Source organism: Apaloderma vittatum, unplaced genomic scaffold (assembly GCF_000703405.1).
Source record: "Apaloderma vittatum isolate BGI_N311 unplaced genomic scaffold, ASM70340v1 scaffold4667, whole genome shotgun sequence".
NCBI classification, from domain to species: domain Eukaryota; kingdom Metazoa; phylum Chordata; class Aves; order Trogoniformes; family Trogonidae; genus Apaloderma; species Apaloderma vittatum.
The window spans coordinates 34570-57040 of NW_009725564.1; the positions used below are offsets into that span (position 1 = coordinate 34570).

The following is a 22471-nucleotide window of genomic DNA, read 5'->3' on the forward strand; positions in this document are numbered from 1 at the left end:
CACTTCTGTACGTGAAGGGGACCAGACCCCCACTTTTCAAAGCTCTGACAAGGAGCTGAAGGTGATTTGCTGGGAAGTCATTTTGGCCTCTAACCAAGGAGAGGGCATCTAGGAGAAGCCTCTTGCTTTCCCTAACAGGGTGAAGTAACAGCGCTGGGAGAACCCGGGGGCACAGTGCCTGCCACGTGTTTTTGTTTTGTTCAGGTTTAAGTAGTAAACTTTGAACACCTGTGGAAATTTTGCCAAAGACAGTTTCAATACATACACAATTTTTAAACTAACACTGCACAGAGAACAAGACTATTCCTTTCAATACAAATATCTACGTTATATTGTAGTTTAAAACCCCTGAGTATTCCTGTACTGCAGTACAGAGCTGAAGAGACACAGTAGGCTCTCTTCCACGTATCTTCAGTAAATTCCACACACTGGGTTGCATTTCATGTCACACATTCAAGCTGGCAGCTGCTGAGAACAGCTTCTTCCCTTAAGCTCAGCTGAAAAAAGAAAGGATTCTTCAACCAAATGACATCCTTTTCCTACATCCTGCAGCCTGACGAGCTGTGTGATCAGTGTCGATGGTTGTGACTGATGTGAAAATAACTCGAAGCCAGGATCCTTCAAATCGTAACCGATGTGGTAATTTTATCTCTGGGAATAAAGCCTATTGCAGAATGGTGGGGAATCCTTTAGAGCAGTCTAGATAAATATTGGTTGCACTTTGCTCCACAGTGATTGTACTTTTTTTTTTTTAAAATGTTTTTTTGTTTTTATTTTGTTTGCTGTGTCTTAGCAATGCTTATATGTGGCGTCCGGTAAGAAAATAGAGTGGTTTGTCATCACTACTGTTAGCAGTTTGAAACTCATCCCGAAGTCGGAACTGCCACTCATCCTCCAACTCCAACCGGACTATCGTCTGCCGTAACGAGCTTCTGTCTTGACATATGACACATAAGGTGGCACCTTCAATTGAAAAGCACATTAGATTCTCAGGGTACAATAACAACTCTACTTCCTTTGCTTGGTTTCTGAAGGTATTTTTAAAGAAATTTCTGCTGCTAGGTAGGAAACAAGAAGTATCAGAAGGGTCTCTCCATGACTGGTCAAGCCTGGGCTCAGCTCAGTCCCGTGAGCCCTGGGGCAGAGGTGCACGTGTCCCTGCACAAGAAGGCAGGGACAGGGAGGGAACAAGCAACAAGCATGGTGTGGAGGCTGCTCTGTATCTCAGGACGTCACTGCCTGATGTGTTCATATCATCAGTTGCAGCAGAGAGAACATTAACCTGGATCTGAGATCCTTAAAGCACTACTGATAAATATGCCAAAAAGAAGGGGTTTTTTTTTTGTGTGTGTGTGTGTGCGCATGAGCTGTAAGGGACACTTCTGTTTGTACAAGGTCAATGATGAAATTCTATGAAACCAAACCAGGCCCACAACTGACTCCTGAGAAAATCTGCTATGACTTCCTTAAGTATGGTAAAGCACCTTAAGAGGAATAATAAGCCAAATCCCTGATTTCTCTTGCTTAACAAACTCACAAGCTTCCTTTCGCCTGGTGTTACCAGTCTGTGTAGTCATTTAATGGGCAGGAGCACTGGAGACCTTCGGGGTGTTCTCTGTCCCGTGCTGCAGCCCACACACGTGGTACATGGACAGTTCAGGTTCAGATCCCCCCTCTGATCCATTCAAACGGGGAAAGCTCTTCCTACAGGCATCTGCCGCCCATTTTTGTGAAGAAACCACCCCTTGCTCACAGAACAACGAGCAAAAACACCTTTCCTGCATGGTCCCTGCACCCTGGGGCAAGGTAGGGAGCAAATGCCAAAATTAGGTTCTTGGGGCTGGCTCAGGGTGACCCCCACCACCCCCCCGGCACGTGCACCATCCTCACGCAGCATGAAGGAAGCAGCGCAGCTGTGCCACTACACATGCCCTGGGGCTCTATAACGCACTTGAACATTACTGAATAACTTTGCTAGTATTAAGAAAAAATGATGAAGCAATATTTTAATGAGGTTTATAAAGTTCTGGTGAGGACACACCTCATCATCCTTCAGCTACGGTACTGAATATTTATTGCCATTATAGACAGATAACTAGAGCAGGCTTTCTTGTCATCATTAGTAACACCTATGCTCAAAACTCTCAAGTTGCTGATTGCACAATTCACTGACTGATTTCCATGTATCCTTGCTTTTCTGCACTTTCTTCTATTTTATGTCACTTGAAAATAGTTTAATGAACGAAATTTATCACAGCTTAGTGAAGGTTCAATTATTTGCACTTAATCGCAAGAGGAAGTTTTACACGCTCCCAAGAGAAACACTCCACCTACTTCTTTTGAAAACAATGGCAACACTAACTGTGAAAATAAGAAAGCTGCTTATTCCTTTACCCGTCACTTTTCCTCTCTGCTGTTACTTGGCAGAAAAGTGCCCGGGAAGCCCAGCAGAGCAATGAGTTTACCTTTCAGAAACCGGAACTGCTTGAGGAGGTCCGCACCGACGAAGGAGTCACAGAGGTAGAGCAGAAGTCCGCTGAAGAACACCCCTTCGCAGTTGACATTGACTGAGTGCGGGCGGGAGCTAACGTAGCACACAGCCACCTGGAACAGAAAGGGAAAAAGAAAGGAAGCACTTCCATGTTAGCAAACGTCTAAGTCCAACTTTGAGCAGAATGGAACACAACTTAGTGATAACAGGCAAGTCAGCTGTAAAAACACAATCCAACATGTTCACCAGTTAGTGAACACACGATCCCACATGAGGAAACCTCACTCAAGAAATAATGTGAAACAAACTTCTAGACTGAGGTTTCGTCACCAAGCCTGCAAGATGTTACTTCAGAGCTCTCTGTAATTCAGTTTAATTTTTTCTTTCTCTGTGAATTACCTGCTTGTAACAGCTGTTAGGATTATTTAGCTTGTTCTAGTAAGGAAACATCTGTCAAACACAGTAACCAATTCCATGAGTACTGAAACTGCTGAAGCTTGAGCTCCTCTGCACAGGCGTTGTCTTCTCTTGCTGACTGCAAGCATCAGCCAAGTGGTTCCCAGCTCTGGGGCTCTCCTGTGTTTCAGTGCTGTGACGGCTGTTCTTTATCAAAAGGTTTCTTTTCTGTCTTGTCACTGACCTCCATAAAAATTCTCAGAACAAAACCCTTGTTAGAGTTTTACCCTGCTTCACACAGCCAGTTCAAAGTGACCCATGGGTTCAAAAATTCTGATCTCCCTGCCTACAGGCATCTAAGGCATCCTTGCAAAAGCCTTGTTTCCCTAGAAACTCGAGTTCATAAAAAGCATCCAAAAGGAGAGGGGTGTTACAAAGGATGCGCTTGGTTCATCAGTGAGGGAAGTCACCAGACAAGGGTTGTATCAGAAACTCTTTAGCCAAAACAAGGTTGCTGCAAGTACAAATCAAATGGGTAATAAAAAGCTGTATGACAGGACAGTGAGCTAAAAAATTTTGTGGATAGTTTTCACACAGACTATGCAGCACACCAGGTTCTCTTAAGAATGGCATAACTTTTGGGATTTTGCTTCAAATATGAACTATTATTTCAGGCAGAAACACCCAATTCCTTTGCAAACCCCATCAACCCATCACAGACCTCCAGTCTCTACCTAAAGCAGCCAGCAGGGAGGCCTCACTGCCAGCTTTTCAGTGGAGCTGCTCAAAACAGCAGAGACCAACATCTTCAAACTCTGCCCTTGGTGCCTAGGGTTGATAAAAGACGGGGTTTTCAACACAAGAAAGATGTCAAAGTTTGCATTTAGTCACCCCCATTATCCCTGCCAACACGCTGTACCTCGAGCCCGATGTTCAGGTAGCAGTCGATGGCCAACACCGGGTTCTTGAAGTTATGAATGGCCTTCGGGAAGAGTTTGTACGTTGCATGTTGAAGGAATTTCTCCAGGAGGAACTGAGACGGGGCTGCCAACAATGTGTGCTCACTGTCAGGGGCGCAGACGTACTGAAGAGGCATTATTGGTGCCAGGCTCTCGGAAACCTGCAATGAAACCAGTCCATCACTGCAGATTCTACTGCAAACACAGTTAAAGGAAAATTCAGAAAATGACCTCCCAAAATACTCAAATCGAGAGTTTGGTCAGTTAAATTCGAAACCCAGAGGTGATTTTTTTAATGAGGGATGGAGTGAGAGGTGTTTAAAATTGTCAGGAACACCAATAGTAGGATTCCTAGATTAAAACCAGCCCTTTGAAATATACCTCCATTTACAGCCAGCCAGTCTAACATGCTCTGTATAAAATACTTGGTAACCCCACACCATTTTCATAAATACTTGGATTTCCCAGGTAGCTTTCAGGAAGTTCCAATTTTCAGTGTCTTTCCTCAGGTCTCTTTTTGTCAGCAAGTGCAAGAACCGAGTCAGCACAGACCAGTAAACACTAGAAACTAATGGCTCTGCAGCCATTACAATGCCAGTACAAACTGATCAGAGTGTATGTCTGCAAATCCTTCCTCTGACAGCGACACCACTGGACAGCTAAGACAAAAACTCTTCAATTCCAGCCCATTTTCTAATGATTAGGAGGATTATGATTAATAATTTATAATTAGCAAAATATTTATTATTTTCTATTTCTGATGTGTCAGCCCTACCATGGTATAGGCCATGATAGTCAGATGTCAAGTAAGTAAAAAATAAATCTAAAAGGCTATGGAATTCATTATTTCTAGGGAAAACACCTTTCTTGCACACTTTTAAGATCCATCTGGATATCTTATCTAGACCGTGCTCTTCCCAAGAAAGGTTGAAGTAGATGATCCTTGAGGTCCTTTCCAACCTGATATTCTATGATTCTACGAAACCAGTCCCGATTTTACCCTTTACGTGTGACAGAGCACATGTCCACACTCACCATGATTTTTGGCTTAACAACAAAGTCCTTCTGTCCTCCAACCTGAATGTGTTTCTTCATGACACTGAAGTTGTTGAAGCGGCAGATGAGCAGGCCGCTGCTGTTCGTCCGCAGGTTAAAATCTACATCTTCACAGAAATACCTGGACATTCAACACAAGATCTCTAAACCAGCTGTGCAGCTGCTGTACATGAGCAAACACTCACACCCCCACTGCTGCAAAGCACTGGAACGCGCTCAGCAGAGATTTTTGGAGACCATCTGCTACAGCGCCTGATTCAACTCTCTGCACAGCTCTGAAGACTCACTCCTTCAGCGTGCTCCCAGTGTAGGAAAGCTTAAGTCTTCACTTCCCAGGGTGTCTCTGTGCTTCCTCCCCATACCAGGTCTGGCTAGTGCTCTCACTCCCATCATGTACGGGCATTTCCTCTACAATCTCTCTTTTTTTTTTCTTCTCTACACAATCTATATTTTACAACTGAGGGAAGTTCTGAAGCGACCAATCTCCATTTCTGAACAAGCCAGTTCTACATGACAAATTTTTTGATGAACTAGAATTAGGAGATAAAAGCAGCTTTGACAAATATTTGGCTACTGGAGACAAAACAGCTGAGAAGTAACATTTCTCCCGTGCTGTTCACGAGGTAATTGCTCACTTCTGTGGGCTGATTCCCAGCTCATGATTCAGCCAGAGAACGTGAAATCAAGAGCTCTGGAAGCCACACCAGTCCCCAGCCTGCACCGACAGTCTGCAGCTCCTCACTGAAAACAGCAGCAGGAGGCGAGGGTGAGATGCCCCAGTGCCAGCCCATGACCAGTACAGAGTTTATTCTAAACTCCCTTGGCCAGGGAGGGGGAAATCGTGTATTGCTTCAGTCTGTGATGAGAAGCAGTGTTAAAGCCCCATGATAACAGAGCTTTATTGTAAATGCTTTAGGATGGAGTTAGGGGAGGAGACAGGGGAAAAAAAAAAAAAAAAAAAGGAAGGAAATAGCAGACAGTTCACCTGTTATTATTGCAAACCCAAGTGGCAACAGGGAAGACGGCTGACTTCTCAGTCCTCTGTAGCCCTCCGTTACCCTTGCCTCATCTGTCTCTCACAGTTTTCTTGGCTGATGGTAAGTTTATTCTGATGCCTTATTTATTCAGATGCAACATACATCACCCTGTGTTTTCTTTTTGTGATTACGTGCTCATTACCACTGGCAGGATCCTTCTATTTATCTTGACAACATTCAGAAATACGGCAACAAGACTCTCATCATGCCAGCATATCATTTTACCATGTGTCTATGTGCATACCCACACAGCCTACCTGTTTTGATCATATTGCACATTCTGGGTCAGGTCTATGTTGAGCAGTATAAAATCGCGCACGTGGCACCTGGAAAACGGAGCCTTTGCTTTCCTGGCATTCAGTTTGCTGTTCCATTTCTGGACACCCAGTATTGCATAATGAACAATTTTGGGGGTGGCTTCAATGTGCTGCAGGACACATTCTTGCTGGAACACCCGGGTTCCAGGGACTGGCTGCAAACCGTGATCACATGCAACATATAAACACAGCTTATAATTTTTATATAACGTACACTGTATGTAGGTACATATACGCACATACAATGGACCAAGAAATTCCATGAAGAATGTTTACTGTAGATGCTGTAAAAATATACACATAAATGCAGGCTTTTTAAACAACAGCCAACTAATCTTATCCCATCAATTTAGTCATTATAAGAAAATGAGCTTTTAAGCAGAATTAAGTCTTACACAGTAATTTAGAAAGGGAAAAGGAATTGCCTTGCACATCATTTCTGGAAGGCTATTTTCTCCATAATGGACAGCATAAGGTCCGAGAAAGGCAAGAGTTTAATGTCTTCTAAAAAGCTAAAGTTCCCAAAGTAAGCTGTTTTTATTGAGAAATACAAATTGAATCAAAACAAATCAGGGAAGTAACACTTTGAGGAATCACTCAAGTTGTCACTAAAAGCAAGAACGGGTTTAGGCAAAGACCAAGCACAAGGAGAGGCTTGTTGATGGTACTGACTGTGGGACATGGATGTAAAGGCAGAGCCAGGTGGAAGTGTTCATCAGCAGGAGGTTGGATGCTGGTGGTCGAGAAGACAAATCTACAGCCTTCCTACCACTCTGAGTGGAAGAGCTGATTTTTTTTCTTTTCATTTTAGGCAATGTATCTAATGTCTAAGCACACAGTTCTTGGGCTATCTGAATAATAACTGAGTGCACAACAATCTCTGTGAGGGCCTTTGGACAGGCAGCCTGGACTTGTTACATCAAAGCCAGTGCCAAAAGCTGCTTTGGGTAAACAATATTTCAAATATGTTATCAGCAGCTCCAGCTGCCCAACTTCTCCAGTCGCCTGGTCCTTCATACCCTGTTGGATGATGCTAGAGATGGCTAACATGCAGGTGTGCTGCCGTCTGTGCTGGATCAGCACAGGGACCCCAGTGCTGGGTGGTCACTCACCTCGACTGCTCGTGGACACTGTGCATGTTCCACAAGACACAGGAGTCGTCCATGACCACAATGAAGGGCCACACACACTGGCGCTTGACTCCCAGCTCCTCCAAGCGGTTTCGTTCCAGTTCTAGATTGTGGTAGGAAAGCTCCTTGATAAGAAACCTGGCAGCACCTAAGAAAAATATCATACAGAAGACATGAGAGATCTTTATGGGACTTTATTGTTCTTCCCATAGAAAGGCCACGTGAACATCTGAAGTCATTATCCTTTAGGAACTCATAGTGCTTGTAACAGGTTAGTTTAAAAAGAAAACAGTATGGCCGCTTTTCATTGTGAGTAAATCTAAAAGGCAGATATCAAGAAGACTGGACCCTTTAAGAGACGCTGCAGCACATGATTTAGTGGGCATTAATAAAGTAACTTGAACCAAGAAAGGGCTGAGATTCTAAAACTGAAGCTACTTAAAACTTCTTGCAGGAAAAAGTCAGCATCCATGAAAATGAGTTAAAAAAAAAAATAGAAAAATCAAAAGTCCAAACCCCAGTGTTCAGCTGTAGTTAACATTTAGCTTCAGCGAACTAAAAGAGTTCTAACATGAAAAATCATAAATAAAATGTCTAGAATGAACATTCACACAGGAGGGCTGAATAAAATGGGTGAATATGGTCTCTAAAACACCAGATTTTAAACTGAGACGGCAGCAGTCAGTACCAAGGTATCTTCCACAGCCCTGACAGCAGTTCTTGGAACACATTGTATTTTGCACAGATATTGCTGCTACTATCCCAGTATGGATGTGAGAGGCTGCTGCAATCATGCCTTCAACAACACGGTCCACCCTGTCCAACATGGATATTTTGCCACCTTCATAGCAACGCACTGAGGGTGTTTCTTACCAACGCCGGCGTTGTTGAACATGCCTGGCAGGACAAGCATGATGTGGTTGGGCCAGTATTTACGGTACAGTGGCATTTCATACTCCTTGACTACAAGGAGGTGAAGGTGGCTGATGCCTTCCATGGCATGGTAGAGGTTCAAGAGGCCATGTTCATGACGTCCACTCGACGGAGTGAAGATAGGACTTTTGACTGCATTCAGATTCTGCTGGAACAGGAGGTATTTTGGCAACATTAGGTAAAAAGCACGTTATTCCCAACATGGATTTTTATTTTTTCACAGTTTACATTGAATTTTAAGATTATTGATCATTGCAACACACATGAACTGGACACTAGGAATGCAAAAAGGGATGATTGTCCTCAAAAACTCCACTTGTAAGTACAGTCAGGCAAAAATTATGCAAAGAACTTTAACACGTAAAGAAAACAGAAAAACACACCATCCAGGCAACGGCCATTAATTTGCAAACGCAAGTCAGGTTGACTGCATTCAGCATACACAGTCAGCAGATGGATAAGAGCATCACACGCACCTTGTCAGAAACGAGTGGGAGACGCATGCTTTCGAGATGTTTCCCCTGCTTGCTGAAGACAAAATGGTTCTCTTTGGACTTGGGGATTATAAAATGCAGTTGAACCTCTTCTCCTAGCATCGAGGATGAAAACGTGAATGCATGCAGGGTGGAGTCAGATATCTGTATAAAAAAAATAAAAATATTTGCAAGCAGGTAACACATAAGCAGGATATGGCAACCTGCTCTTACAGTCACAATACTGGAAGCCATCAGAGAAGAACATTCAAAACATTCTCTTTCAGGAGCTGAGGTTAAGTCTATTATATTCTCATTTTCCTCTATCGTAAGCCACATTACTTAGGCATGTAACCGGCCTTGCTATTAAAAGAACCAGCTTTCCGTACCAGTAACAATCTTTGGCCAAACTGCACTTTTCCAAAGTTCATTTGAGCTGGAAATTATTTATCAATGTTTCCAAGAAGTGATATATAGAGTTGGAAACAAACTGTCCAAATGGTTTTTTCCCGAAAGATTCAAAGAGCAGTGTAGGGTGTGGGTGTGCCTCCGCAGCAGAACGCAGTGCGACATTCAGACACCCCAGCAGCAACACGGCCGCATCAGTGCGGTATTTTTCCTGTGGCAATACTCTTCTGAGCAACTCGGCAATGAAAGCAGGCCATGCCAGTAACAAAGCTAAGAAGAATCTGGGTGAGCCTAAGTTTGCACAGCACTTCACTGGAGCGTGTAATTGTTTGCAAAGTGCCTACATAGCTGGATGAGATTTCATCCTACAGAAGCATCTGTCTTCCTACAAGGCCAAACTGTTTACTCTCAGCAACCTGCTTTCTATAATCTTTCGTGAAGAATTGCAATAATTGGCCTAGGTAAAGATGAAAAAGGAAAAGGGCTTTATTTAGGTTCTGTTAAAGCATTTCAGAATCTTGCTGCATTCCGTAACGCTGGCTATCCAGTGACTCCCCTTCGCATGTGTCATTGCTCTGAGTTCAATTGTCATCATCATATATAAACAAATCGCACCTGCACATACAAGCAGATGTTCAGACTTATTTCTACGCGTTATGTTTGAGCACATGCACAAAGATGAGCGGAGGGAACAACCGATGCCTTTTGGGAGGATGGACTCGTGTCAACGTACTTAATGAAGCATGAGCTTTAAACCAGACCTGCTGGTGCTGCTTTGAGGGAACTGACACTGCACGCTGCCAGGTCAGCGTGTCAACCCTGTGACAGCTTAATAACAAGCTCTTGGAAAAGAAGAGCAATCAAGGAAGATGATTTAAGAAATATCCAAGTTAACTATAGGTGACGGTTAAGAAATAGTGTCTGAGCTGTTAACCAGGAATAATCTTATCTGCCAGTCTCCTGCAAGAGTAACTGTTTTAGAGATCAAACGTTTTTTAACTAGACGGTTTTTTAACAAAAATGATCATTTTTTGTCCAGTGGCTCATCAGCTACTGCTGAGAAGTACGCACAGTTAGATACAAAGGGAGTAAGAAGTCAGTCTCCCAGGACAGGTGTGCATGGCCGGCATTTAACTAAGACAAGTATCTCTCCTTAACTTTACAGTCCTCTCCCATGAGATACTGTGAACCCTCTGGGCAGGCTGTATAATACTTCGGCTTGAGGAAACTAGTCACGACATTCACCCTTTGTCACTACTGCTCGTGCACAACACAGCAGACACAGCTGCTGCTCCAGGGTCTGCAGCTCAAAATGTCCCCTGAGAATGGAAGAATTAAACAATTCCATCTCAGGGAAGGTGAAAACTCGAGTCCTGAGACCAGAGGAGTACATGTCTGGAGAAAAATCAAGGACACAGTTTACCCTTGGGCCGTGATACTAACCTGTGCGGCAGGATTGATGTCCATATACTGATGGCACTGCTCACAGTGATGGAACGTATTGTAAGCTGCATATTTTGTCAACATCATGGACACGGTCTCTCTTTTCTTAGGTTCCTCTGATTTTGTTTCTTTGCTTGTTTCTGTGCACAAAGAAAAGAAGCAACAGAAATTTTGTAAGTGTTAAAAAAAAATAAATAGACTACGATCATGGTAACAATAGTGAAGAACACACAGATTGTTTTGTTTCGTATCATTTTGAACATTAAATTCTCTTGTGAACTCACGAGTTCAACCAAACCAATAAAACCTGATTCTTCATGAAAAACTACTCCCAAGAAAATACATTCTACTTACCTTGTTTCACTCTTGAGAGTTTTTCTGTGTACACGGGACTTATAGTTCTGTACTTGGGGTCATGTACGCTCAGGTCAAAAGACATTTTGCTGAAGATCTCAATGTCCGGCCAGCGGTCATTGCTAGACTGTGTGATTTCACTGTTTTCTGTATGATCTGCAACAACACACTTCAGGTAAGCAGTATCAGGTTCCCACTGAATGGTGTTTACATAGAATCACAGAATCGTTTAGGTTGGAAAAGACCTTTAAGATTACGAAGTCCAGCTGTTAACCTCGCACTGCCAGGTCTCCACTAACCCATGTCCCCAAGCCCAATATCTACAGGGCTTTTAAATACCTCCAGGGAAGGTGACTCCACCACTTTCCTGGGCAGCCTGTTCCAATGCTTGACAACCCTTTTAGCAAAGAAATGGTTTCTAATGTCCAACCTAAACCTCCCCTCTCATAACTTGAGGCCATTTCCTTTTCTTCTGTTACTTCTTACACTGGAGAAGAGACCTGTTTCATCATGGGATATGGCCAGCAAGGATCAACTGAAACTTCTTTGCTTTGATAGGTCTAAAGTGGAAAATCCAATTGTAAATTAGAGGAACATTAGAAAGTACTGGCCAAAGAACACTACCTCAGACTGCAGCCTGAACATGAGTCAATTCAGTTTAAAAATGAGATGGAAGAACACACAAAAGTAGGTGCGCAAATGAGGTTACTGATTTTAGAAAGGCAAATTCAGACGAAATGAAGGCATGTTCTACAGACAAGCACATGCTCACCCTACCCAGACTGACCTGATTGGTTAGAGGCTGTTAACCTCACCAGCACCGTGCCATGCCCAAATTAACAGACGTCACCAGTCAGGTGAGGCAACTTAGTTTGTCCATACAGACAAATCCTGAGAAAGCTCGCTCTGCAAGTCACCCATCCTGAGAAAACCAGGAATGTGTGAATGAGACTTGGATTTCTTGGAGTCGCAGCTGCCTAACAACTGGAATCAGCATACCAAAGGCCAAATAAGAATACCAGGAGGAAGGGGCTGCAGAGGGACTGCATCAGAAAGGACACTAAGAATGAACAAAGCCCATGAGGAATGGAAAAATCTCATCAGTGAATGAAGTTTTGTCTTAAATGTCAACATGTGTGAGATAAAATAAGCTTTTCTGAGGTAGACCTCAGAAAAGTGCATGGAAACGAATAAAAATTTTCTCTGCTACATCACCTCACCTATACAAATTATAATTTTTTTTCATTTTCTTTTTACTTTGATGACTACGTTTTCAAGGGAATAAATGGTTTACCTTAAGTCAAGATGGAAACAGAACTCTAAAAGCTTGATACACACTCAAAACCGAGAGAAAGAACAATCTCTGTGCCATTTTCTGAAATAATATGTGAGATCAGACAGGATAGCAAGCATAGAGCATATATTATCATCATTTAAGAGGAGACACAATAACACCTACAGAGCTCTGCGTCCATTACTTTGACGTTCAAAACTTGGGGAAGGTGGAGGAAATAATTAAAAATGTTGAAGTAAATGAAAAATATAATAAAAGGGAACACAGCTTGACCAAAGAAATCCCGTGTTACTTTCATTAGACAGCTATGATAGGTCTATTTCTCTGACCGAAGGTAATGCAACACATCTTATCTTTCTGGACTTAGTAAGTAGTTGATATGATACTAAATGACATATTATTAATACAGCTGAAGAAAATGGGGATAGTGAATAGTAAATTGAAAAAGATGATTAAACAGAAGATGGCAGCATGTAACATCATAAGCATTAAGGCAGATGGAGATTATCGATGAAGTTAAAAGCTCAGCAGAGGAGCATACAGTTTAATATTTTCACTAATGTCACCAACGCAAGAAAACCATTGGCAGAAGTTTGCTGGTGGCACAGGCTAAGGGTGTGGAGAAGGAACTGAAGACTATCCAGAAAGGATTCAACACCCTTGAAAATTGTAACAACAGAAACGTGGTAATATTTAACAGAAAAAAATGCGAGTTGTATGTCCAGTCAAGCACTAATAACAAACATTTCTGCCACAGGTTGGGAGCACCTCGGCTGGAAATGATCAGGTTGCAGATGAACCCACGAGTACAAGCTATGTGTAGGTGCCAGGGAGGTGGGAGAAAGGAGGAGCTCAGTGTGATCACAGGTTTCACCACTCGTGGGGCTTTCAGTGGGGGCAGAGGAACACACGAGCTGTTGCATGCTGGGTTGGTTAAACATCCCACAGAATATCATGTGCACCCACGTACCAGAAGGATAAACAGAAAATAGATGTACAGGCAAGAGCTACTAAACTGATAAGGACAATAACGAGCTTGTCACTTGTGAGGATCCTCTAAGAAGATCCAGACTACCTAGATGAATGCAGAGAGGGTAGGGTTGTTGCCTGACTACACCATAGAAGCAAACATCAAAGAAGAAAAAAAGTATTTAATTTAAAATAGGATTTTCAAAAACAAAACGTTTATAACCAGGACAGGGTTGGATAACAAAATAGTATTTTCAATCATCACAACACAAGGGCTCTGGAAAAGCATTCCAATAACAAGTAGTGGGAGTGAAAAAGCCACAACCAAAAACTGCAGCCAAACCCAAACTGCTCTTCTGCAGGAGCTCCATGCGTTCCTGGTGGGGGTTTGACATGTGGCTGTGATCACAGGCCAGACAGCATGACACAGAGCCTCTCTTACATTTTGCTATTTCATCCTAAGTTTCTAGGGTACTTCAGTTCAAGTAAGAGAATAACAAGCCACAAAGCTTCAAATCAAAGGAAAACACTTCTTCCCCCCGATTTAATAGCACTTTCTGAGCAGAAATATAAATGAGTCTTTTCAAAGGTTTGACAACTACATTTTCAGAATGCCAGTCTAATGGTCATGAGATTTATGTACCATGGAGTTATTTTCACTACAAAACCACAGAGCTATGTAAACAACACCGTGAAGAGACTAATTTTTAAAAGGGTTCATGCTTCTCAAGGCAAAGTCTTGCCCTAGCAGTTAACAGATCTGTGAGATCTGACAAATGAGCACAAATCCAAAGAGGCTCCCCCTCCGCTTTTTCCTCAGCATAAGGTCTGTAAACTGCAGACAAAGACAGTCTTACTGAAAACTGGCATTTCATATATAAGTAAACATAAATAATAGCAAAGTTTTTGAGAGATAACATGGGCAGATATTGCCCATTTATAGTTTTGTGTTCACTGTTCACTTTTTGTGTTCACTATCCAAATATATAAATTCAAAATACATGTAATAGTTCTCAGCTAAGCCTAATATAAAGCTTTTGGGTTTATTTATCGATCTTTAAACACATGCAGGCACCTACAGTAAGTTTAGCTACACACTAATGGACAGGACAAATGGTAGGTGTCATTTACAGTCTTCCTGTGAGCCTAAACGTTTGTCACTGCTGAATAGTACATAAAAGAGGCTCTTAATAATGCATATTAAGAATGACTACTAAATACTTACTGGCATTTATCTCTTCCTCATCGTACACATCTACTTCCAGCAACCGGATCAGCATGCGGAACAGAATCCGTAGGAACTGCAAGTATGAGCCAGTCTTTCCCACCTGAGCCAGAGATAGAAAAAAGTCCAAATCTCAACTCAGACCAGTATGAAGGAAGGATACATTTCAGAAAAATGCCTTTGGGCTTACCCTACTCTAGCTCTACCTGGAAACATCGCAAGACATAATATTGCCAGTTATGTTGAACAGAATTACAAAAAGGATCTGTGAGCGCAACCTGGCCCACAGCCTGTGTCACTTCTGTACAAAGCGAGATGGGCAGTGACAACTGCTCCTCTACTCACACACTCAGCACCAGCCATAACTATCCCATTTAGGCTAAAACGTGGACATATAGCATCACCCTCCCGCTCCTTACCGTTTCCAGCATGGACTTAACCTCAAAATTTGCCTGATTTTTGACCACATCACTGTGCGCAACCCTGTGCAACCTTGCAGGGAGCCTTTATGGTACGATCTGCAGCCCTCATCACTGGTCCTCTCATCCTGTTAATAAGCCAAGAGGAAGGAACTGTTCTCTTACTTGTGGTGGTCCCGTCAAAAGCAGCCGCCTGGGGTGAAAACTCCTGGAGCCAGATGTCTCACCCTGATTGCTAAAGTCCGCGTGGTGCTGCCGGGCTGTTGTCCACTGCCTGTAGTAGAGAGACTGCTCTTCACTGTTCATGTCCTTGTGAAGCAGAGGCCTCAGAGAGCTCAACCACGACACGTCAGCGTGAGGCAGGAGGGAAGAGGAGGAAGGCAAATTCCCACTCTTCTGCGAGCTCAGGAGGCAGTAGGCAGCTTTCGACAGGATGACAATGCGCGGCAGCGCAGCACGGAGGGCCTTGCTGTCTTTGGACGAATGGCTAGGCCACCGAAACGTCTGGGAGACCGAAGACAGCGACGATAGTTTTGAAGTGGTGCTGCTCGCCATCTGGTTACCCAGGGAGTCACATTCTTGTTTCAGGGTGTCTCCAGCTGTGAAACTGGGGTAAGTTCCCTCATCCACTGAGCTGTGCACCACAGTCTGGAAGTTAAGTGACGGTGCTTGCTTCTGAGATTTGTCTGCAGCACTTGAGGAGCTCACACCATTGTCTGCCAGGGAGCCTAGGGAAACAAAGGGCAGGCATTGAACAGATACTGGCTGACATAAGAAAATGCAAAGACACCAGTGACCTATGGGACAATCCTAACCTTCAAACACTTCCTGCTCAGTCCCCATGTGTTGCCTGGTCTAGTCAAGAGGTGGCATCCCTGCCCATGACAGGGAGGTTGGATTAAATGATCTCTAAGGTCCCTTCCAACCTAGGCCATTCTATGATTCTATGATTCTGCTCAGGGAGTGCTGCTGGGAAAGCTCATCCTGTAGTTCAGGTCAGTGTTTCACCACTGAAAAAGAATTCATTGACACCCATCTGTCCCTCTTGCTGGAGAGGCAACAGCCCTTCTGTTAGGGTTCAGAGTCCAAAAAGAAGTGTCCCAATCCCAAATGACTGCTATGCTCCATATAGCAGTCATTCCTCATCTAGGATTTGGAATTTCATGGTACAACCTTCTGAAATTCAAGTATAAGTCACCACTTTATACACAGATTGATTGTCGCTACCTCCCATGGAGGACAGAACGCCCATCTCCCTGCAACTAGAGCATGAACTCGGCTATGCTCTTTCCTCTGTACCAGTCAGGTTTAGTTGGTGTATGGAAAGATCTCGTGTACGGCAAATGCCCAGTTCAGCTGTCTTGATATGTCATACTCATAGGGAAAAACAAAGGGAAGGACCCAGAAGTGCCTGAGAAATGCAAGGAAAGAAAGGCCTGGTGTGAGATGATGCTCCACTGATGCTTGAAGGGGTAGGGCAAGACCCAGCCATTCTGTTCATCTTGGCAAGGAGGCAAATATCCATCCTCAGCCACAGCTAACCCCCGCAGCTACAGAGAATTTTTTCTATTCTTAAAATATTACACTAACCATTTCTACTCTGATTTTTAAGATCTTTTCAAGATCCACTAGACGAAATTAGCAGCAAGTATGAGATGTAAGTTTAAAAATAAGACTCGCAAGAGGCCCTTAGCTACAGCATACCATCCTCCCACTGCCCCACCACCCTCTTTTAGTTGTACACAGGAAAACTGCTCATTGTGGAAAGAATCTGCTGCTAACATTTCATGGACTTGTTTGCAGCACGATGCAGCTAAGCAACCCACATTTGACTAAACGTCTCAATGTTTGCATTCAAATCCCAGTGACGCAGGACTTGTTTTTCAGAGCAACAGAAGAATAACTGACCTGAGGTTCCAGTGACAGCGCTGCTATTACTCTGGGGTCGGTCCAAGTCTATCAACAGCTCGTCAGAGTCATTCTCACTACCATTAGCCTTCTCATGCTCCTTCTCGCTAAGGTCAAGAGCTACAATAGGCCCTCGAATTGCCTCCTTCGAGACATAACAGCATGCCAGGCCTACTTCTTGCTCTAACGCAGTCCGAGTTAAATAGCTTGAGTCAATTAGTCGAAGGTCACAGTATTTCAGCGACCTAGAAAACCCAACCCAAGAAAAAAGAAAGTTTTGGTTTTTGAATATACTCCCTATCTTTAATTGATATTATTATATATTCATGAATTAGTCAGTAAATATAAAATGTTTTTTAAATATTCAGCATATAAGTTATGCTCCTTGGTACTTTGCCCAGACATTCATTGACCCACACAGTACAGTGGCTTTACTTTTCATAAACTGCACTTTCCTAAATTTTAAACTGTTCTCAAATAAAGCCAAAAATACATTCTTTGATGAAAAAGTATCCAGATATTATCAAACCGCTTATCCACTCCTCATCTTATCTAAACATGTTAAAGAACAACCACATTGCAAGAGTAATAAGAGCACCTGGGGAAAGTTTCTCCTAGAGGGTCCTTGCCAGTCAGAATAACAATGCAAGGTAGACCTTCTAAATCCTGATAGGTCCGAGGGATCCAGTCATCCTGCTCATTTCCCCTCCAAGCCTGTGAACAGAGAAACTTCCAGTCACATTTAAATGACACATAAACTTTCACCTGTTTTGTTCAGGGTTGGTTTATTTTGGTTTGCTTGTTTGTGTTTTTTTTTTTTTAAGTTCCTGCTTTTCCTTTGTATACAGAGTTCGCTTACCCAACAGCCAGGAAGGCGACCTTAGGCACAGGCATGCATTTGTTCTGGAAGCGAAGTGTTAGCCAAGCATTAAATGCACAGAAAAAGAATGCATAGCATATGTTATTCAGTGCTGGAAACATACACCTGGTGTAGTATTAGTGTGGTCTGTCAGAGAAGAATGCACTTTATGCCTTTGATTTCAAGCTGGCATAAATAAAAGCTCTTTTAAATGAACATAAAGCTAAAGCAAGTCCTTCAAGTGGAGTAGGTAAATGACTCCATGATCCCCAAATATTTGCTTAATTATTCTATAAAATGAAAGATTATACAAAATAAAAAAAAAATTGCCTTTCACTGGAGGTAATGTCACAAGAAAGGACTCTTTACCTACAGTTTACGAAGGCCTGTGGAATTACCCAGAGACTTCACAATTCCACATTGATCAGACATTAAGATCTCTCCACACAAAGAAATTAAGCCTTCACGGTTACAGAATCGTCACAGTTACAAAGTCATTTCTGGAGAAGGCTCTTACCTAGCTGGGGCACAGAACCTACTTTGCTCAGTCATGACAGCAAGCCCAACAGCTCAAACTGCCCATTAAAAACAATATATATGTGACTCTTCTCAGCGCAGACAATGAGAGAGCTGTGACAGAGCAACAAGATTTGGGCAAGCTTTGCGGAAAATATACTTTGCAAGAAAAATTCTATCTTGATTTCCCTCTTGGTTCTTCTAGTCTCAACCTGTACCCTTGACCTGTTCTCTCCTTTCTTTCCCAGGAAGGCCATGTTTTATGAGTCGTCTTCTCAGGCAGATGTAGGAGATTGAAAAGGAGGACTCAGTAGTGGATCTGTGACTCATTGTGTCATATGACCTTTTGAAAATTTCTGTTGAAAAAAACTCTATGACTTATTTTCTTAGCTTAGAAAGAGCATGATCTGGAGTAACATTCCCCTTTTCTGCTATGGCTCTACTCTCTTTCCCCAGTCCTGATTTCTCTCCCCTGCCAATTTCAGCATCCTCTGTATACCATGTTCACCAAGAAAATATTGCTTCTTCAACGACCTAACAACATTTACTGGCTCAGTAAAGCAGCCTCAGCAGCAGAGATATATCTTCTGGCTTGGCAGGATTAGTCTGGCTGTGTGTTATCCTGCCTTTCCCATGACAGAAGTTTCTGCAAAAGTGCATGGCTAGAAGATGAAGTGGGAAGATAGATACAAAGTTGATTTTCTTTCTGCTAAGGACTTGCTCTAGTCTTCCAGCTTCAGTGCTCCATCTAACAGCTGGAGAAAAGCCAAGCTGCACAGAGACTAAATGAAAGCCGTTTGCAATAAAATAGACTCAATGATAGCATGGCTGGTGAATTTCATAATGGGAATCAGTTGTCCAAACATATCCTCACACCATTTCAGACACCCTATGTTTTCCCAGGCACCAGACTCACAGGTGACCTTCATCATCCTGGAGCGCCACTGTGCTAACCCACCTAAAAAGACACTATAGTGTTATTTTTGGACAAGGAATTTCTCTCTTCACTCCTTTCATACACATATTTCAGAATTGAGTGTGTTTTTCTAGCCACCTGCAAGGAAAGAAACAAGTCCAGAATCCTACAACTTTGTTTACGCCAAAAAAGCATCTTACGTTGTGGGGGAGAGGAATAAGAAAAAAACATTTATGAGTTTTTTATTCCTTTCCTGATCAAATTCCTGTTTCACATCAATAGCTACATGGATAGTCACCTGCAATGGCTTCACACTCCATCCTGATCTGCACTTCAGTGCCTCACAGGCTGTTCCAGCAACATGTTAAGGGCTGCAGCCCTTTACAGCAAAGGGCCATAAAGAAACCCTCAAAGGAACCACAGTCCAGAAAGATTTAAGGCAGGAATTCCTGCCTGCCACAGAGCTGCTGTCTCACATGTTCTTTTCTCCTTTTCTCCTCTTCCCTCTCCTGCTGCCGAAAAGGTTTGAGAACCAGAGGTTGTAGCTTCTTTAAAGGACACTCTACCTGCTTTTGGTTTGTCTTTCGGAAAGACTCAGAAAATTCACTCCTTTTCTGTGAGGTTTTGAATACACTGTGTAACTCACAGAGGAAATGGAAAATTAGTATCTCCGTGAGTCTTAGAGCAAGGATCAGGACAGATAACCAAAGTTACTTTCAGGCTGGTGCCTAAGGCAGGCAATCTGTTTCCCTCTGTTTAATGTAGTGAGGTAAATTCAGGAAGTGGGTTTGGCTAGTTGAACCATGCTCTTATAAATCCATGCAGAAGCTTAACTCAGTGTATATACACCGTGCAGAAGAGGCTTTCATCATGCAGGGGTTTAAGAAAAGAAATCTACGTCAAACAGGATACTTTACCAGTAATCAGAAGGGCAGAAGACAGATGGACAGAGCAGACAACACACACACTGGACAGACAGATAAGTTGGTGGAAAGAATTAGTTTGCCTAAGGAGGTCTGAGCTCTGCTTTCTGAAATTTAGACACAAAACCTGTCTGACTCATGCTGTTATTCAACTTTAACAAGAGAGAGGACACCCAGTGTTTGACTTCATGGGCCATTAACAATGCAGTTTTCTTCCAAGTTTCTAAACCATTTGTGCTTATCAAAGGTACAGTAAGCTTCCATGTAGACAGATACAAAACATGCACCCTTTTCCAACAGAACAGTTAACGTATAAACATGTGGGAATGAACACAAAAAGTGTACAACAGGTGACTACAATGGGTGTACAAAGAAATATTTAGTTTCTGCTAACCTTCAACCGCATCACAAAGTGTTTCGCGACAGTGAGCTCTGAGGCAGGATTCCCGAGGAGGATCTCAAAACGATACTGCAGACCTAACTTGTCTCTTACTTCTTGTAACCTCTCCTTGGCCAGCATGGCCAGCTGCACAGACGGCACCCTAATGACGAGCATGTGGCCGCAGCCGTTCTTATCCTTTCCTGGAGAGGTGATGAGGTCGTCCATTATGCTGAGCGTTTCGGGTGTGCTGTGATCTCTTAGTGAGGCCACCGTGGTGAGAGCCATCAGAGCCTGGGAATACTGCTGAATGAGAAGGTAGCAGCGAATCACCATGCTGTGCAGCCGGGGGTACCTTTGAGGAGATACAGTTCTGCATTAACACGTGAAAAATCACAGTAATGGCTGAAAACTAGGACTTTGTGATAAAGAAGGGCTCACTTTTTTCAGTAGCACTGCAAGAATGAAGCCTTCTATTTTCATGAACAACTATTTTGCACAAAATCTAACTGTGTTTTAAGTAAATGAATATAACATGGCCCAAATGCAGAAGATAAAGAGCCATGTCTTGCACTCAAGTAACAGGAATTGGAAACTCCTCTTGCCCTCATCTGAGCCAAAACTGCAGCTAAAGATCTTTAACGTGATGGAGGTAAGGATCATCTCAGATCCAGGTCACTCCAAGAGCACAGGCTAATAATTGCTTTGCTGTCCACAAGTTTTTTGTTCTACAAAGCAGGAGGACCGCTGCTGCTCAAGTGGTTTGTGGACAAGTACTTCACTTAATTTCACATCTCTCAACTTCTCAGCAGAAAGCTAGACCTGCCAATAGGAATTGACAGCTCCGAGTCAAATCTGAACTCCATTTTGCCTTTTAACTTACATAGCTATATGCATCTTTCTCTCTCATTACAGCTATATGCAGTGACAACAGATATGAACTCATAAAGTAAAACACTAGGAAAAAAGAAATTTAAAACCTACTCAAGCGAAGAAGCACTCCATTTCTAGAAATTCTCCATGAGTTCACTCACCACCATAATACAGAAAAAAAACAATGTATTATGCCTTGAGTGCTACTCATGCACCACAGATTCCAAGATCAACATCAAAGCCATCATGTTGTCATCCCCCTATGATAGAGCTCATCAATATAGCTATATCCTTAAGATCCCAATTAAGCAGCATCCTAAGTTCCCACATTACTATTTACCTTTCTAAAAGTGTGTTGACCATTTTTTCAAAAGTCTCATCACATCTCAGAAGAGGACTTGTGACTCCCCACTGGAGGGATTTGCTGTACTCATTCAAACCAAAGTACAGCTTGTCTTCACTGGCTGTGTCATCCTGTTTCACACAGAGACAGCAAAAACATAAGGAAAACTGGAACCAATTTTAATTTCTTTTGTAATTTAAAAAGTGGAAATTATGTTCCGAAGAAAAGTATTCTTTCTTTTCACACATTCTCCCTCAGTGATACTATATTTTTCTTTCAAAGAATATAACAAACTTTAAATTGTTTTTTACTGAATCTAAGATTTGTCTACAGATCAGAAACACAGATGTAGGTCCTTGCAAATTTTTCAGTATATCTCCTACATGGGATTGCAGGGGCTTTCTAGAATCCTGCTCATTATTTCTGACTCCCTAGCTCTGACTTTATATCTAACAACTGTTCTCTCAACTCTATTTAAAGCAGAACCTGAAAAAAGAAGGATTATTACTTTCCAAAATTCTTCTTGATTGTCATATTCCACACGTGTTTAATGGCAATCAGAAACTAATAAATTCTTTGCTGGAATGTAAATTTGCAGACAGCAATCAGAAAAGCAGATTATTTACTGCCTCAAATTTCATGAGGCCTTTGCTGGAAGCACAGCATGGTCTCCAGTATGTTGACATCAGCAGCAATCACAAGGAATGTAATTAATCACATAGAGTCTTCAATTTTTTTTTTTTAATCAGAAGACTGAAAGTTGGTGATTGTCTAGATTATTTTACAGAAGGTCATTACACTGACTTATATTAACAATCAACCAAAAAGCAAACTTGGAATATTCATTCAC

At 42.5% G+C, this 22471-nt stretch overlaps 1 protein-coding gene across 1 annotated transcript in view; it reads right to left on the bottom strand.

The window, feature by feature from the left end:
* Nucleotides 1–799: 799 nt before the first annotated feature.
* The window catches only part of GREB1L (growth regulation by estrogen in breast cancer-like), a gene marked incomplete at its 5' end in the record, with an annotated part of 48576 nt that continues 26904 nt past the window's right edge, over nt 800–22471 (bottom strand). Inside the window, 17 exon segments of the mRNA XM_009872937.1 lie at nt 800–963; nt 2466–2604; nt 3807–4007; nt 4882–5023; nt 6197–6377; nt 6380–6411; nt 7369–7534; nt 8260–8464; nt 8796–8957; nt 10644–10783; nt 10998–11153; nt 14486–14588; nt 15070–15632; nt 16813–17057; nt 17411–17526; nt 20421–20760; nt 21619–21752. Coding sequence (XP_009871239.1) covers nt 800–963; nt 2466–2604; nt 3807–4007; nt 4882–5023; nt 6197–6377; nt 6380–6411; nt 7369–7534; nt 8260–8464; nt 8796–8957; nt 10644–10783; nt 10998–11153; nt 14486–14588; nt 15070–15632; nt 16813–17057; nt 17411–17526; nt 20421–20760; nt 21619–21752 — 3189 coding nt within the window.